The 16043-nt window shown below is 39.1% G+C and overlaps 1 protein-coding gene across 1 annotated transcript in view; it reads left to right on the top strand.

Annotated features, from left to right (window-relative positions):
• The window catches only part of HMCN1 (hemicentin 1), a 399750-nt gene that overhangs the window by 363859 nt on the left and 19848 nt on the right, over nt 1–16043 (top strand). The window contains 9 exon segments of the mRNA XM_006185542.3: nt 2512–2661; nt 2943–3080; nt 4175–4296; nt 5057–5294; nt 10556–10618; nt 11664–11783; nt 12713–12847; nt 15241–15354; nt 15895–16020. Coding sequence (XP_006185604.2) covers nt 2512–2661; nt 2943–3080; nt 4175–4296; nt 5057–5294; nt 10556–10618; nt 11664–11783; nt 12713–12847; nt 15241–15354; nt 15895–16020 — 1206 coding nt within the window.

Genomic DNA, 16043 nt, shown 5'->3' with positions numbered 1-16043 from the left:
GCCATGTTGAGACTCCAGGCTGGAGAATGAGGGTGGGACAGAAACTGAATATCTAATAGAAATACACAACTGGAGGCTGTTCTTTCACAGATGGAAAAATGGAGAGCATGAGTGGAAAAGTAAAACAGGGCAAATGCAGTTCAAGGAAGAAGATTAGGGAAAGTTCAACTTCCATAATCCAAGCCGTGCAACATGGCTAGATTATGTAAGTGATGCAGAAATTCAGAAGGAAGAGTCAGAATTCTTGAACTCATGGACCTGAGAGTTTATACTGGAGTCCCAAGAAATGGTGGATAATACTGAGGGTCCTTATCTCAAAGGACAGTCTTCCAAGGGCTGTATAAAGAACATTCTCACATTGTTGAAGTGTGGAGAGACCATTGGACTTTCCAAAGCTGTAAGGTTGCTTTAGAAGTAAAATATCCCTGAAAATCAAGAGGACTCATTTGGCAGAGTGAGAGGGAGGAGTTGCATGAAAAGATTTATAGGATCTAGGCAGTCTGAAAGGGTACGTAACTGTCTATCAAATGCTCAACATATCTTCTCAACGTATTGCTGATTACCAAGGATTCTGAGGCTCTAACATGTAGGCATGGTGAGGGGTCTCATTTCAGTCAAGATGCTTTGTAGCTCAAGTCTTGGGGTGCTAGGGCCCCTGGGAAAGAAGGAGGCCCAAATAAGTAGACAATTTGGATTACGGAGTCTGGGAGAGTTTCTAGGGTCCCAACTAGGTAGGTAGAACTAGAAGATGTCTGTTGAGCACTGGGATTCAGGTTCCTCTTTGAGACTGGAGAATCAGGGTCAAAATGGGAGGCCATGCTCATTTGTGATGATCCAGAGAACGAAGTAAATTGTTGATTCATCTACCTTTCTCTCACCTGCTTAGGACTAAGGATAAGAACCAAAGTGGCCTTCCAAGCCCTGACCGGCCCTACCATCTACTTCCCTGCATCATCTTGCTGCATGGTTCCCATCACTTTCTAAGCTCTCTACCTTTGGTTTCTCAGGTGTGACAAGCCAGCACCTCCCAGAAGGGTGGCACATGCTGTTTCTTCAACCCGGGAAAACCCTTCTCCTGCCTTCCTTGACTTAACTAAGATCTAAACTTTCTTCAGATCTCCAATCTATTTTTACCTCCTTCTCAGACTCCCCTGAGTAGTTGATCTCTTATACATTAGCACATTTCATTTTTACACTTATTTGTGGCATTCTAATTAATGTTTACCACCCCTGTTCAAATATAAATGCTAAGAAGGCAGGCCTCATGTCTTTTTTTTTTTTTTTCCTTACCATTGTATCCTCAATGCTGGATGAACAAATGAATGTAGTCCAGAACATGAAGGCTGAATCAGTGTGAAAAAACGTTCCTCTCACTAGTAAAGTAATGCAAATTAAAATGGTGAAATACTCTACTTACTGACTTCTGTCAGTTGGGATACAACTGTACTTCTCCCGGTATATAATACGTGATAATATCTGAAACATGTAGTGATTGGTTTAAAATATATTCAATTGAAAGTCATCAAATAATGAATATTTTAATTTAACTATTAGCTTCTTCCCAGTATGTTTCCCTGTCTTGTCAAAGCATGTACTCATTAACCAGTGTGCTCATAACCAATAATTTTGTTGGACAATGGAAAGAAAGCATAAAATTACTGTAGAGTTACTTTAGAAAGATATTATGATTGCTTTTCAACATAATTGTCATGGTATGAATTTTGCAGCAATTGTTAAAAGTACAATATTCTTCTCAAATTTCCTCAAGTTAAACATTTTCCTATATACGTGTAATTTGAAGAGCTTGGTAAGCCCTTGATCTGAAACCCAAGACTAAAACAATACCCTTTCAGTACTTGACGTTTATGTTGAAAGTGACCTGTAACAAGGCTTTGGGGTTGTTTTGTTCGTGACCCCTCTTTTCCCTCTACATTCTTATAAAGGAGGCAATAGATCAAAGAACACGGATTTTGACGACAAGCAGATCTGTGTTGGTATCCTCGTTCTTCTGCCCCCTAGCTCTGTAACCATGGGAGGGTCCCACTTGATTTCTCTGAACTTTATTTTCCTAGTCTGCAAACTGTGACTATTTAAAACTGTCTTACAGGATTTTTGCTAGAATTTAAAGAGTTAATGCATACTGAGTGCTTCCTAGAGCACATGACATGCTCAATAAACCCTCATTATTATCATCATTTCATCACCATCAATAAACACATACTTTATTTTGGCTTTGGGACTGGGTGCTGAATGTGTTCTTTGGATTGTGAAATAATACTACAATGTACAGAGATTGGAAGGACCCTAGATTTATTGTGGGATGATGAGTGTTAAATGAGAGTAGAATGTTTTGAAAGCTTATTTATTTCACTCTTAAATTCAGATGTCATAGGATCTTTTAAATGTTTGAGAGAAGATTTGTAGCATCTCTGAATACTGGCTTTCTTTTCTCCCATGTAATGCTGGTGAAATTGTTTCCTTATCCAAGAATGTTTTTCCTTCCCCCAATAGGTGGGCCCCAGCGAGCCAGAGGAAGTGTTATTGGAAGTATTAATGATGTTGAATTTGGAATTGCTTTCCTTAACGCCACAGTAACAGATAGCCCGAACTCTGACACTAGAATAATACATGCCAGGATTACCAATGTACCTCGCAGTCTTGGTGGGTCCCTTTGCTTTTAAAAGTTGTTAATAAGCCTTGTTTTAAAAACATACATTATTTTTCTTCATCTCCTATTTACGCTTAAAATTTCTAGAGGATGCTACCATTAAATGATCGTTATAATAGTCTTTAGTTTCATCCCAATGGTAAACTCTTAAAGGCACATGATTGTTCTTACTCACGTTTATTTAGCATTCATCCTTTTGACTAACATGCTATGAATAATAATGATGGACTGTAGGTATTTGGCTTTGTCACCTTATTTATCCCTTTTTCTCTAGGTCCAGCAATGAGAAAGATAGTTTCTATTCTAAATCCCATTTATTGGACAACAGCAAAGGAAATAGGAGAAGCAGTCAATGGATTTACCCTCACCAATGCGGTCTTCAAGAGAGAAACCCAAGTGGAATTTGCAACTGGTTAGTGCCAGCTGAACTTAATATTCCATTACTGTTGAAAAATAGGGTCGCTTTAAAATTTCATGGTTAAGAAAAGACATTATATGTTCCCACAGAGGATAACTTCAAAGTTTTGATGCCTCTTATCAGAAATGATATAAAAGCAAGTTCATAACTCCCTGTAAATTTTTACTGACATGAGTCTATAAGAGGCCATGTGTTTTCAGACAGTATAGTGATTTTTATAGCCTAGAAGCCTTTTTGCTTCATCTTAACTACGTCTTTTTTCTTTAAATTCTTAGAGAGGGCTTTAAAGGCCAAACAGAGCAGGAAGATAGTCATTGCTATTAACTAAAGGCTTTTGTCTATGAACCTGAGATTCAGTGGGGATACCTTCCAGGCATTCTTTAATCAAAAAAATGGGAAGAAAACCAAGCAAATCTAAAGGCTTTTCACTTTATCCTTAGTCTTAATGAATATGTATTAGCTATTCATGGCCCTTTCCAAGTGCAGACAGGTATTTATAGATCTCCATTTCAGGCGTCTTCAAAGGTGGTCAGCCTCATGGCAGTGATCTTGAAGGCAGAAGGGCTGAAGGAGGGCATAGCTTTAACCAACCCAGAAGACATGTGGGTCTTTGTATGGCAATCCACTTACCAAGATGCCCCTTTTGCTAACAAAGTCCTGCGACGAGACTCGTGGCTATGGCCAGTCCTCTTAATAAAGCCGTCTGTCCCTTCTCATGGACAGTCCATTCTTGTAGAACTCATTACCTTGCTACTGCTTGTGAGTTAGAAGTGAGGAACCCTTCATATAATCACATGCTAGGTTTGTGCCACATAAAAAGAGATTTTAGAATAAATGTGATTCAGTAAACATAAGTCTTTAATTTGGGGACTAAGTGCTAATTTAATTCTCTTCTGATCTGTGTTTAATCAAGTTTGAAGTACAATTGCATAGCTGAACTGGTATATAAAGTGAATCTATTCTGTGCTTACATAAACCATATAAATATGTGTGTGTGTGTGTGTGTATGTGTGTGTGTATATATATATATATATATATATTTTTTTTTTTTTTTCCCGCTGTTCAAATGAGTAAATTGTAACTCCTAGGAGAAATCTTGCGGATGACTCACGTTGCCCGGGGCTTGGATTCCGATGGTGCTTTGCTGCTCGATATCGTTGTGAGTGGCTATGTCCTGCAGCTGCAGTCACCTGCTGAAGTCACGGTAAAGGTAAAATGTTAGGATAACTTGCCTTCACTGTTTGTTGGAGGAATGGTAAGAGTAGGAGTCTAAGAGCCATAAAAAAATCTTGTGTAGTTTCCCTTGTTTGCTTTGGGGAGTAAATGTCTAAACCATTAGGGTTAGAAATGGCTAGCTGGTCTTTGTTTAAAAATCTTTAGGGACAAGTCTTTAAAGGCTCTTAGTGGTTTTTATTACCCTGCTTATCAGGACGAGGATCACAGCTATGTTGAATTTAAACCATTTGTTGAATTTTCCATAGACAAAGAGAGTTTAATTTTCTATAGACAAAGAGAATAGTAATTCTTGCATAAAAGGTTTTGTATAATACCCATAAAAGTATTTTATAAATTAAAGAATTATGCCAGTCACCCTTTCACACTTTTCTTCTCTTGACCTACAACTCTGAGTACCTTATTAAACTAATATTTATGACACTAAAATTGTGAAATTTAAGGTAGCTACAATTTAAAAGTTCAAACTTGGTGGGGGAGGGTACAGCTCAGTAGTAGAGCACGTGCTTAGCATGCACAAGGTCCTGGGTTCAATCCCCAGTAGCTCCATTTAAAAAAAAAGGTTCAGACTTTAACTTATTTCCTGAACACTACTGTACAATTAGAATCTTATTTAGAACTATATAGTTTTATCCCCTAAGCCTTTTTAAAATCTCATTCTGCATCTCATAGTATCCTCAAGAAAAAAAAAGTAGGATGAGCCATGCTGACCCTCAAATTCATATTGTCCTCCTCAGGATTACACAGAGGACTACATTCAGACAGGTCCCGGGCAGCTGTATGCCTCCTCCACCCGGCTGTTCACCATCGATGGCATCAGCGTCCCGTACACGTGGAACCACACCGTGTTCTATGATCAGGCGCAGGGGAGAATGCCTTTCTTGGTAGAAACACTTCATGCATCCTCTGTGGAATCTGACTACAACCAGTTAGAAGAGACGCTGGGTTTTAAAATCCATGCTTCAATTTCCAAAGGTAATTGGGTTAAAGGAAAGTCCAAATCTTTCTGCCATGCAGTCCTTTCTAAAATTGATGCCATTCAGAATAAAGATATTAAGGTAAAGGCTGAACACTGTATCGGGTTGTTCGTGTGTTTTGTGGTAGGTAACGTCCTGTGGTAAAGCCAGTCCAGTTGACATCCTAGTGCATCTGGTTCGCTAATATGCTTCATAAAGCATAGTGGAATTGTTACTGTTCTAGCCTATATACAGAGAGGTTTAAAAAGAGATACTCTGTCAGTGATTTTTCTTTGTTAATAAGGACCATTTGTTCTTGTTCTGAATCTTATGTTTGACAAGGAATTTTTTTTAATTCCTGAAACCTGGTGTGAAAGTATATCTTAGTCAAAAAAGTTTCCATATTTTAAAAGCAGCTTTCTAAAACTGGGGAGCAATCATCAGAATTCCCACTGTCATGTATTGTTCTTAGAAATTACAACTTTTGAGCTGCTTTCCCTTGATCTCAGCAGTCTCCCTGTGCTGTGGGGTCCTTTGATGTGTCTATACCCTGAGATTCCCTTTTCAGTCCTAGGAGGCACCATGACAATTAGCATTCCATTTCCCATGGGGTTTTGAAGCTAGGAGATAAGTTGCTTGATGTTATGTTACAGATACTGTTTCAGTGACTTTAACTTTGATCTTAGGCTCCCGTGAGGACACTTAAAATGACGCAGAGTGGCCTTGTAAATGTGGATGTTTTGCTTTGTGCTGGCTTTCCTTACACAGAGCCAAGGAGATTTTTACCCAGCATCATTTTATCATGCTTAGTATATACATTAAAAATCCATTTTCACTGTTTACTCTTGCTTTCAAAAGTTGTGCATGCGATTGTTTTCTTCTCCAGCAGCTGTCAGAACTGCTTCATCAGCTGTGAGGTCATAGTCATGTAGGAGCAGGTTCACATTTTTGAGCAAATCACAGAGAAGCCTCTTAGCCAGTGGGGCCCCGAGCCCACACCTTCTCCACCCACTTGTCACCACCACCACCACATTTTACTATTGTCATGCATGTTCAGGTGACTTGGACAAAAGAAAAGAGCCACTGGAATGAAGAGTTACGTTTTCTTTTCTTTAATAATACCTGCTTTTCAAATTTAACTCTGTTTCTACTTTTTCCAGTATTCCATGTAATTTTTTAAAAAAGATAACTTGGCACAAGGCTTTGGCTAAAAATGAATTTATATCATCTGGGACTAGAGGAATTTAAATGACTTTTGAACAGTCTTGTACACTTTCTACCCAATCATATAAATCCTCTAAATCTGAAACTTCTGGAAGGTCTTTGTGCTTTCTGTAAGGGGGTTGTTAAGGGATTTAGGTCCCTCAATAGAAGGAAGCATACTATAGGACATTTAAAACCCCTTACTACCATTGGATACTGTGATTTTATGAATTACATCCAATATATGTGCCCATTGGGTGTTCATCTTGTTCCTGTGAGTTGTAAGAATTGTGTACCTGCAATTTCCTTTTAAGTGGCCACCAGGGGGCAAACTTGCATTCTTAGTTGCTTAACCAGCATGTTCTTTCTGGTTGTTGGGTCTAGACTAGAGCCATGGGTACAGTGCAGTTAGAATCACCTAGAGAGCTTGATGAAAGTTCAAATTTCTAGCACATTTTGGTTTAGCTAGTCTACAGTAGGGCCTTGGAGTCTGTATTTTTAACACAGGCCCTGAATGATTCTATTGTATCTGATCTACACTCAGGCACTTGGCAACTATTCATCAAGACGATTCACAAATATAAAATCTGTATAATTTTTTTAAAATTTTATATCTTTAAAATCAAATGAATTTGTTTTTAAAATACAATTATGAAATATATTTTATAAATTAGAAGAAGATATCAGAAACGGTATAAGAAAAAATAAATTTAACTACAAATAAATCTTTTAAAACTTCATAGGAAGAAAAAAACAAAATTGATAAACATACACAATGAAAAACTGTTTGCCTTGCTATTATGGATAACTATGATTAACCTTAATATATATACAAGGATCTTAAAAATCAATACGAAAAAGGCAAAGACCCCCCCCCCCCCAAATTACCTGAAGTCTGTGAGCTGGAAATTCACAAAGGAGGAAGCAATAATGACAGAATGAAAACAATGAGGTATCATTTTCTAGTTATTATTGTCAGAGATTTAAAAAACCACTCAGTATTGGAGAGGCGTAGGGATACAGACACCCTCCTACTCTGCCGGCAGGGGCTGTATGTTTATTTAACATGTCTGGAAAGCCGTATGAATCAGTACTCCTTCAAATGTTCACATCTTGTCAGTTATCTCATTCTAGGAGTCTGTGCTAAGAAAACCACAGAAACGATCAATAATAAATATCCTGAAAGTAAGAGATAAATATGTAAATGATGGCACAGCTGGATGAGAGACTCTTAAATAATCATTAGAGTAATTTTAAAGGAATATTTAGTTATTTATTTATTTTAAAATATTTGTTGAGTTCCTGCAGTGTACCAGACATGGTTCTAGGTATTGACAACGTAACTGTAAACAGGTGACAAAGGAGCGTGTACATGACATAACCATCATTGAAAAGTAGTACACAGTGTGATCCAAACCTGGGTTGCCCACATCAGTCATTGTAAGGAAACCTTTATACTGGTTAAAAACATATTCCCAGCCTTCTTCCTTTGCAGTTCTGACTGGGGCAGGAGCAAGGGATCTGTATTTTTAATAAGCTCTCCAAGAGATTTTACGATTGGTAGATTTTGGCAATTATTAGTCTGTAAAGGAGCCTAACTTAATTTTTTGAAGTGTATACTGATAAAAGTGACTACAAGGAAAAGCATCAAAATCTTGGCTGTACTTTGTTCCAAGTATCGGAGCTACAGGAGATTTTATATTTTTCAAAGTCCTGCAGTTATATACTACTATGACACAAATACATATTTTATGTTGTCCTTCTACTGTGTCAAAATGAAAATCATAACAACATAATTCAAAATTACATATTTTAACTACAATATAAAGACTAAACAAAAGGAAAATACTATATAACACAATTTTATGTATTTCAATATGAAAATCTTTAGACATTACTGCACTGGAAGTTAAGAGAAAAGTATTTATATGGCTGCATCAATATTTAGAGCCCCATTGTGATTTTTTTAAAAAAACAAATATTGAGCAGTTCTTGGAAATGTTCTGCAAAAAACAATATACATTTAACCATCAATTTATATGAAAGTTGCATTCCTGGAAAAGTCACTGTATATTTTAATCACATAAAAAATGTTTACCGCATGGAAGATGGGTTCTAGCCTTAGATAATTACAAACAGCTTTCTCGGTCCCATGAAAATCTCTCAGGGCAAAGGGACACATCTTCATCTTGCATCATTATCCCACACACTGGAATATTTAAAACCTGCCCCAAGGTCTGTCCCACTCGCTAAATTTTAGTAGGCTTCCCTGTTAAATCATGTCATCATCATGACAACCAAAATACCTCCCAAAGAACTTCCCAGGTGCCACCTAATGGAAGATATCGTCCCTCATTTAGAACCAGAAATCTAAAGCTTCTATCAGATAATAACCTACGTTTGTGTGACACATTTTTCCACAACAGTATCCCCAATGCGATGCCATATACAACATACTGGCTGGATTAAGGAATGTATGAATAAGTGAGTTAAAATGAAGCATGAATTACAATCACCCCCTGAGTTGTAATCTTGAGTTCAGTGGTTCAAAGTCAGACAGACTTACCTCTAAATCCTTGCCCCAGATTATATTAGCTCTTTGACTTAAGTCAGCTTAACATGACTTCGGTCTCAAATTCCTCATCTGAAAATTGGTTATGATGAGAGTAGGGGACTTCTGAGGTTTAAATGAAACACAGCACATGAAGCTCACAGGAATCTTGACACTCAGCAGTCATTTAGCAACATGCTCTGGATGTTTCTATCCCGTCCATCCTGTCCCCATTCCCTTGAAGGTGCAGGGAGACTTGGATGCTCTCAGGCTCATTTTTACACTTGGGGTGGAGGTGGATCATGGACCTCTGCTTTCTCTTCAAGGACTTAAGCAATTTGATTGCCTCGAAATAGCAAATAGGGCTCTAGCTTTCTGGTCATGGAACGTTTTTCATTGGAGTAGTGTTTCTTCCACCCTCCAAATGTGTAAACGTATAAAAGAGTTTTGAAGTTTCATATTCTTAGCAGGGCTTAAATAATATTGTAATCAGAGACTCTCCAAAGTAGAATCAATCTGAAAAATTAATGAAGGCCCAGGCTCCCTCTATGAAAGGTAAAATCATAATAAAGCAATAACAATAAACAGCTTCATGCATTTAAAACTGAAAGAAATTCTAAGAAAGTTTCTAAGAGGACTGAATATGAACTGAATATACAATATGGATTAAATAAAATTTCCCTTAAGAGAAATCTGTTACATTAAGGATTGTCTTTTAAGGTGGGTAGGTGCGCGCGCGCGCGCACACACACACACACACACACACACACACACACACACTCTCTCTTACATTACTTTGGTAACTTGAAAGATGAGTTTAAGTTTTTGCAGCTCAATAATGTTTGAAAAATATTTACTGAACTGCGTACCCCAGTCAAGACAGTTACTTTCTAAGAAAGAGATTCCCTAACTCACCTGTTTATTCTTATTATGTTTTTTTTCTGACATCTAATTTAAATCTGTTTCTAACAATATGCCTGTTTCTTCTTGCTTTGACTGCATGGAAAAGGAAAACACTTGGTCCCACGTGGGGGGCTTTGACCCAGATGCCCCACGTGGCAAGTGGAGGAGACCCACGAAACGAGAGGGTTTCTTCATTAGAGTTTCCGTCTTTCCCCGGCATTGATTACTTTAAGTGGCTTCAAAATAGCATTCCCATTTCTAGAGCAGAGTCAGTAAACACCTGGAAGAATCAGACTTAGCCTGTGGTTGTGCCTGGCATACACACTGATTTGGATCCTTTTTCATAATCACAGAATAATTAATTTTCCTTTGATTAATATAAACAACTTTAACAGAAAATCCATTTCCAGTGGCTGCTTGCCAACAAGCCCTGTTGTGTGATTCATTGAGTTCTTGGTTGAGAAACAGGATAAAGTTCTCCATTCTGCTTGTTTTCACCTATTGCATGTGTTGTGTCATGTGTTCCATCTTTGGCCCATCTTCCCAGGGAGGACGGTCCTGGAAAGAAACAAGGTGCTAATGTTCTAACAAGCCTGTTAATTTTGCTTTTCTCTCTACGGTAGGAGAACGCAGTAATCAGTGCCCCTCTGGGTTTTCCTTAGACTCCTTTGGACCCTTTTGTGCTGGTAAGTGCAGGAATAAATAATGCATTTTTATTTTTATCAAAATGTTAAGGGCACCATTTAATGGATGTTTACTGTCATTTTGCTAGATGTTGAATAATCACAGCAGTCCTATGAATGTCCCATTTTACCGGTGAGGATTTGAGAGGTGAAGAAGTTGAGTGCCTGTGATCACTCAGCCGTCAAGTGGCAGAGCTAGATTTGAATTTAAGGTGGACACAAAGCCCGTGCTCCTTCGATTTGGTCACAGTCAAGTGTGTCAGGGATCGTGATCAAGTACAGGGGCGGAGTGAACACAGGGACAAAACACTGGACTCCGTGGCCACTTGATTGCCATGAATGTGAAACAGCAATAATTCAACTCCACCTAAGTCAACTAACCCTAGAATTGCTCAGTCACAGGATAAGGCTGGACTGCGGGCGGAGGACTAATGACTGCACCTCCCTGTCCCATCCAAGTGCCAGCCAAGAGAGCCGCAGATAAGTAAACAGCTCAGTAAATGGCTGGAGGGGCTCAAGTTTGCATACACAGTGCTTTTCTTTCACTGGTAGGCAGTGTAATGTGGTGTAGTGGTAAAAGGATGGTCTTTAGAAACTACACCACCCAGGTTCAAATCCCAGCTCTGCCGATAATGACCCCTGTGCCCCTGAGCAATTTATTTAACCTCTTTGTTTCTCAGTTTTATCATGCAAAATGAGGATAGCAATTAAAAAAAAAAAAAAAACCTATCTCCTGGGGATGTTGTGAGGAATGAGTTAACATAGGTAAAAAGCACTTAGATCACCATAAATGGTCATTGTATCTTAGCTATATCATCATTATTTTAGAATTACTCTAACCATCTATTCACTATCAGAGATAATTTGTGGACCCAAAATTAATTTTTATTTAGTGTTTGCATTTTGTGGTACTTGGAACATTACCTGTTGCATTTGATTCATCCATTGGCCTCTATAAGCAATTCTTTTCACCATCTTTAATAACCTCCAGAAAGTAGAAGTTCTGCACACTAATTGGGTTTTTTTGTTTGTTTGTTTCTTCTCTCAGATGAAGACGAGTGTGCGGCAGGGAATCCCTGCTCCCATGTCTGTCACAATGCCGTGGGAACCTACTATTGCTCCTGCCCGAAAGGCCTCACCATAGCTGCGGACGGAAGAACTTGTCAAGGTAGTCACAGAGCTGAGTCTCAGCAACACACTTACGCGGTGGGAGTGGTGATCTCTGACCCAGGAAAAGCAGGGTAGACCAGTGCTCTCCTTTCTTCCACTTTCTGCCTCCACCTTCATTAGCTTGAAAAAAAGAAAAAGGAGGGAATTCTGCTCAAACACAACCTTCATATTGGGGCCCTCTGTGGACAGGGACGCCTGTAGTGACTCGCTCAATCCCCGCATCACAATGAAGAGAGGCAGGCAGGTCTCTTACCACCATACTCATTCTACAGGGATAAAAGTAAGGAAGAAAGAGGTTATAAAGAATTTAAGTAAATTACACAATCCTGGTAGCACTTTGGAAACATGAAAAAAAAGACTTTTCTATCAGATTCTAGGTATGCTTCAAAGTTAGAAGTTGTATAAGAGTCTAGTTTTATAAATAAATTAAAAATGACTGAAAAGAAGAAAGGATTTCTCCCTCTATGCCCAAAGAGATCCTCTTCTCAATGCAAAAGAGAGAGAGAGGGAGTGGGGGGGCCTAGGAAGGCACAGGAGTAACGTTTATGGAATGTCTCGTGTGGACTGGGCCCCTTGTGTACACTGGGCCCCTTGTGTACACTATTTCCTTCCATTCTCGGCAACAGTGCCAAGAGACAGATACTACCATCCTCATTTTACAGATCAGGAAGCTGAGATGTCAGAAAGGAGAAGTAACTTTTTAAAGCCACCCAATTTATAGTGGTCTGATGGACGGCTCCATCTGTGACGATACCACACTGCGCTGCTGGGAGCCTGGCAGCTACTTAGCCCACCTGAAATGACTCGCCCCCCAAATTCTGCGTTCTTGCTCTTGTGTCTTCTTGCTTTTCTTATCCCCCCTTCACAGCAAGTTCCCGGGTTGCTTTTCCTCAGCTCACCTTAGTTGAGTGACTCACTTTGTTGCAGATATTGACGAGTGTGCGCTGGGGGGACACATCTGCCACGCTGGTCAGGACTGTGACAACACCATCGGGTCTTACCGCTGCGTGGTCCGCTGCGGAATCGGCTTTCGAAGAACCAGTGACGGGCTGAGTTGTCGAGGTATGCAGACGGAAGCCCTTGGTTAATTTCACCATGCTAAGAATTAAAAGCCCTGCTTTTTGAATCATTTAGAGTCAACTCTGGTAGATTGAGCTTCTCAGTAGGTTGTTTCGATGTAATATTCCGCGGCTGTTTTAAGTATTTGTAACATAGTATTTGTAACAAGTTTGAATAAGACTTGCCTGTTATATTTGAGAGCGATCATACAGCATGACTGTAATAGAATCTGTTTCATAAAACTCCATTATGTAAGACTATTGAATATTTAGTGCAGGACTTTATTAATAGACTTTATCTTTAGAGCAGTTTTAGATTCACAGGAAATCTGAGTAGAAGGTAAAGAGATTTCCCCTATTCTCCCTGCCCCAACTCATGCATCATCTCCCAGACTGTCCGCGTCCTGCGCCAGAGTGGAACATTTCTGATGGAGGATAAACTACATTGACACATCATTACCACCCAAACTCCACTGTTTACATTAGGACTCACTCTGGATGTTGCACCTTCTGTAGGTTTTGACCACTGAATAACGACATGTATCCTCCATCATAGTATCAGACAGAACAGTGTCCCTGCCCTGAGACTCTTCTGTGCTTCACCTAGTCACCCCTCCCTTCCCCAGCCTCTGGCAACTACGGACCCCTTTATTGTCTCTCTATCTTTACCTCTTCCAGAATGCTTTTCTAGTTGGAAGTATGCAGTATGGGGCCCTTTCAGATTGGCTTCTTTCACGTAGTAATATGCATGTAAGTTTCCTCCATGTCTTTTCGTGGGTTGATAGCTCATTTCTTTTTAGTGCTGAAAAATAATCCATTGTATAAATGGACCACAGTTTACTTATCCATTCACCTGCTGAAGGACATCTTGGCACTTGCAAGTTTTAGCAGTTATGAATAAAGCTCCTTACCAGGATTTTCCATAAGAAGAAACAGTGGATACAAACCCAATTCCTATCAATTAGTAGAAAGAATGAATGAATTGTGGTACATTTATTACCATGAACCAGTGTGCTGCCATTATAAAGATTGGAATGAAGCCTAACTGTTTGGCTTGGAGGAATTTCCATGAGGTGTTGTTCAGTGAGAACAGTAAGATGTAGGAAAGTATGTGTAACCCGTGTAGAAAAGATTATGTCAGTGGAAAACAAACAATAACCAAAGAAAAGGGAAATAGAGCCATATATTTAGAAAGAGACATAGGTGTACATAGAAAAGATACGCTATTATTTATACTAGATTGTTAATGTAGGTTGGCTTTGGTGGACAAGAAGGGTAAACAGTGATAAGGGAAGCCAAGATAAAAGAAGAAAAAACTGCTCTAAGAAAACCTTTCATAAGTATATGATCACGTTTGTGCATTTGTATGAACAATGTACCAATTTTGAAAGATTAAATTCGAAGATTTGAAATAGAGGACAAGTACAAAATACAACATGGGAAATCTTGAACCTGGGAATGTAAGGTGAGAACATGGAGAACCTAAACTAGGGTGATTGTTCTTTTGAGGGTCGGAATAGAACAGAAGTGGCAGGATCCTGAGGTGAGTGTAGACCTCTGAGAGGGATTTTGTTAGGATAGGAAGGACTCGATTATGTCTACAGAGTTAGGGGAAAGATGACAGTAAGGAAGAAGGGCTTTAAAAATACCTAAGAGGAGGGAGTGATCGCTGGACCAGTCCTCATCTTGGCGAGGAAGGAGGAGACGGGCTGCAGAGATCAAAAGCTCAAAGAGGACTTTTTCTTTATTGGGAGAAGTGATCTCTTCTTCTGGGACTGGAAGGAAGGAGAGGGGAGAAGGTATAAAACACAGGCAAGTGCATATGAGCTTGGGAGTTCCTATCTGCACTTTTTTTTTTACTGAGCTATGACCCAGGTGGTGTTCACGAAGATTAATTTGACAGTGACTACAGATGAGGAGAAAAGCTAAAGCTGCTGCAATCATTTGAGCCCAAGGTTATAAAGACCTGCATCAGGCTAGTAGCAGCAAAAATTGGGAGGAAAGGTCAAACTGCAGAAGATACTGCCGAAGACCTTAGCTCCCTCCTGTCCCCATCTTCAGTACTCCAATCTGTCAGCAACTTTCCAGGGCTGAAATTTCCTATAAACAGGAGTGGGAGGCATACAGTAAGTAAAATATTTAAAGCAGAGAAGTGTTGCATCGACAGAGTTCTGAATCTCCAGTGAACGTCTACTTGGAGCAGTGTTACAGAGAGAAACCTTCTCCAGCAGTTAATTCTGTCAATTATCAAGCAGGTCACTTGAGAGCAATTGGATTGGATTCATTTTAGGGAAGATCTTAAACATGATAATGATCACAGATCACTAAAATGTTAAACACTTGGGATAAGTTAACCCAAATTTTCTAGTAGCCTGAAATGAATGTTTTATTTTACAGATATTAATGAATGTCAGGAATCCAACCCCTGTCACCACCGCTGTTTCAATGCCATAGGAAGTTTTCACTGTGGATGTGAACCTGGGTATCAGCTCAAAGGCAGAAAATGTCTGGGTAAGGAAAGGGCTTTGAAGTCAAAGCAGTGACATCTTTGTAACTTCTTAATGGTGTCTAATCCATGTCCTGGGCTGGATTTATAAATAGGACACCTGCCAGCTTCCTGGATGTGATCCATGCAAAACCAACATGGAAGCAAACAGTATAGTTTACAGGTTTCATTTTCTAATTACGTGACCTTTTTTTTTTTAACATTTCCCCTAGTATATTACCAAATCTTTTCACAAAATCATAAAATATATATACATGAAGTTATTTATAGTACACATATAATTTTTATTTTTCTAGGAGGCCGGAGTGGTTGGTATGGCTACCCGCTCTGTGAAATAGTATTTTGTTTTTCATTTTTATCATTATGTTTTAAAATAAAGTGTGTTACATACCCTGATGGATTTGAACCCTTTAACCTTATACTATGATTATATAACCAGCATCTGTATTCGTTTATAACATCCTTAAAATCCAAAGGTATAATTTTTATGGAAAAGTGGAAGAACTCCCTTTCTCAATCTGCATTACCTTCATTCTTTTATGAAGATGTAAATGAGTGTAGACAGAACGTATGCCGGCCAGATCAGCACTGCAAGAACACCCGTGGTGGCTATAAATGCATTGACCTTTGTCCAAACGGAATGACCAAGGCAGAAAATGGAACCTGCATTGGTGAGTGTCTGGCTGTTTCAGTG

This window comes from Camelus ferus, chromosome 23, assembly GCF_009834535.1.
Source record: "Camelus ferus isolate YT-003-E chromosome 23, BCGSAC_Cfer_1.0, whole genome shotgun sequence".
Lineage (NCBI taxonomy): Eukaryota > Metazoa > Chordata > Mammalia > Artiodactyla > Camelidae > Camelus > Camelus ferus.
This window is presented reverse-complemented; position numbering and strand designations above follow the sequence as displayed.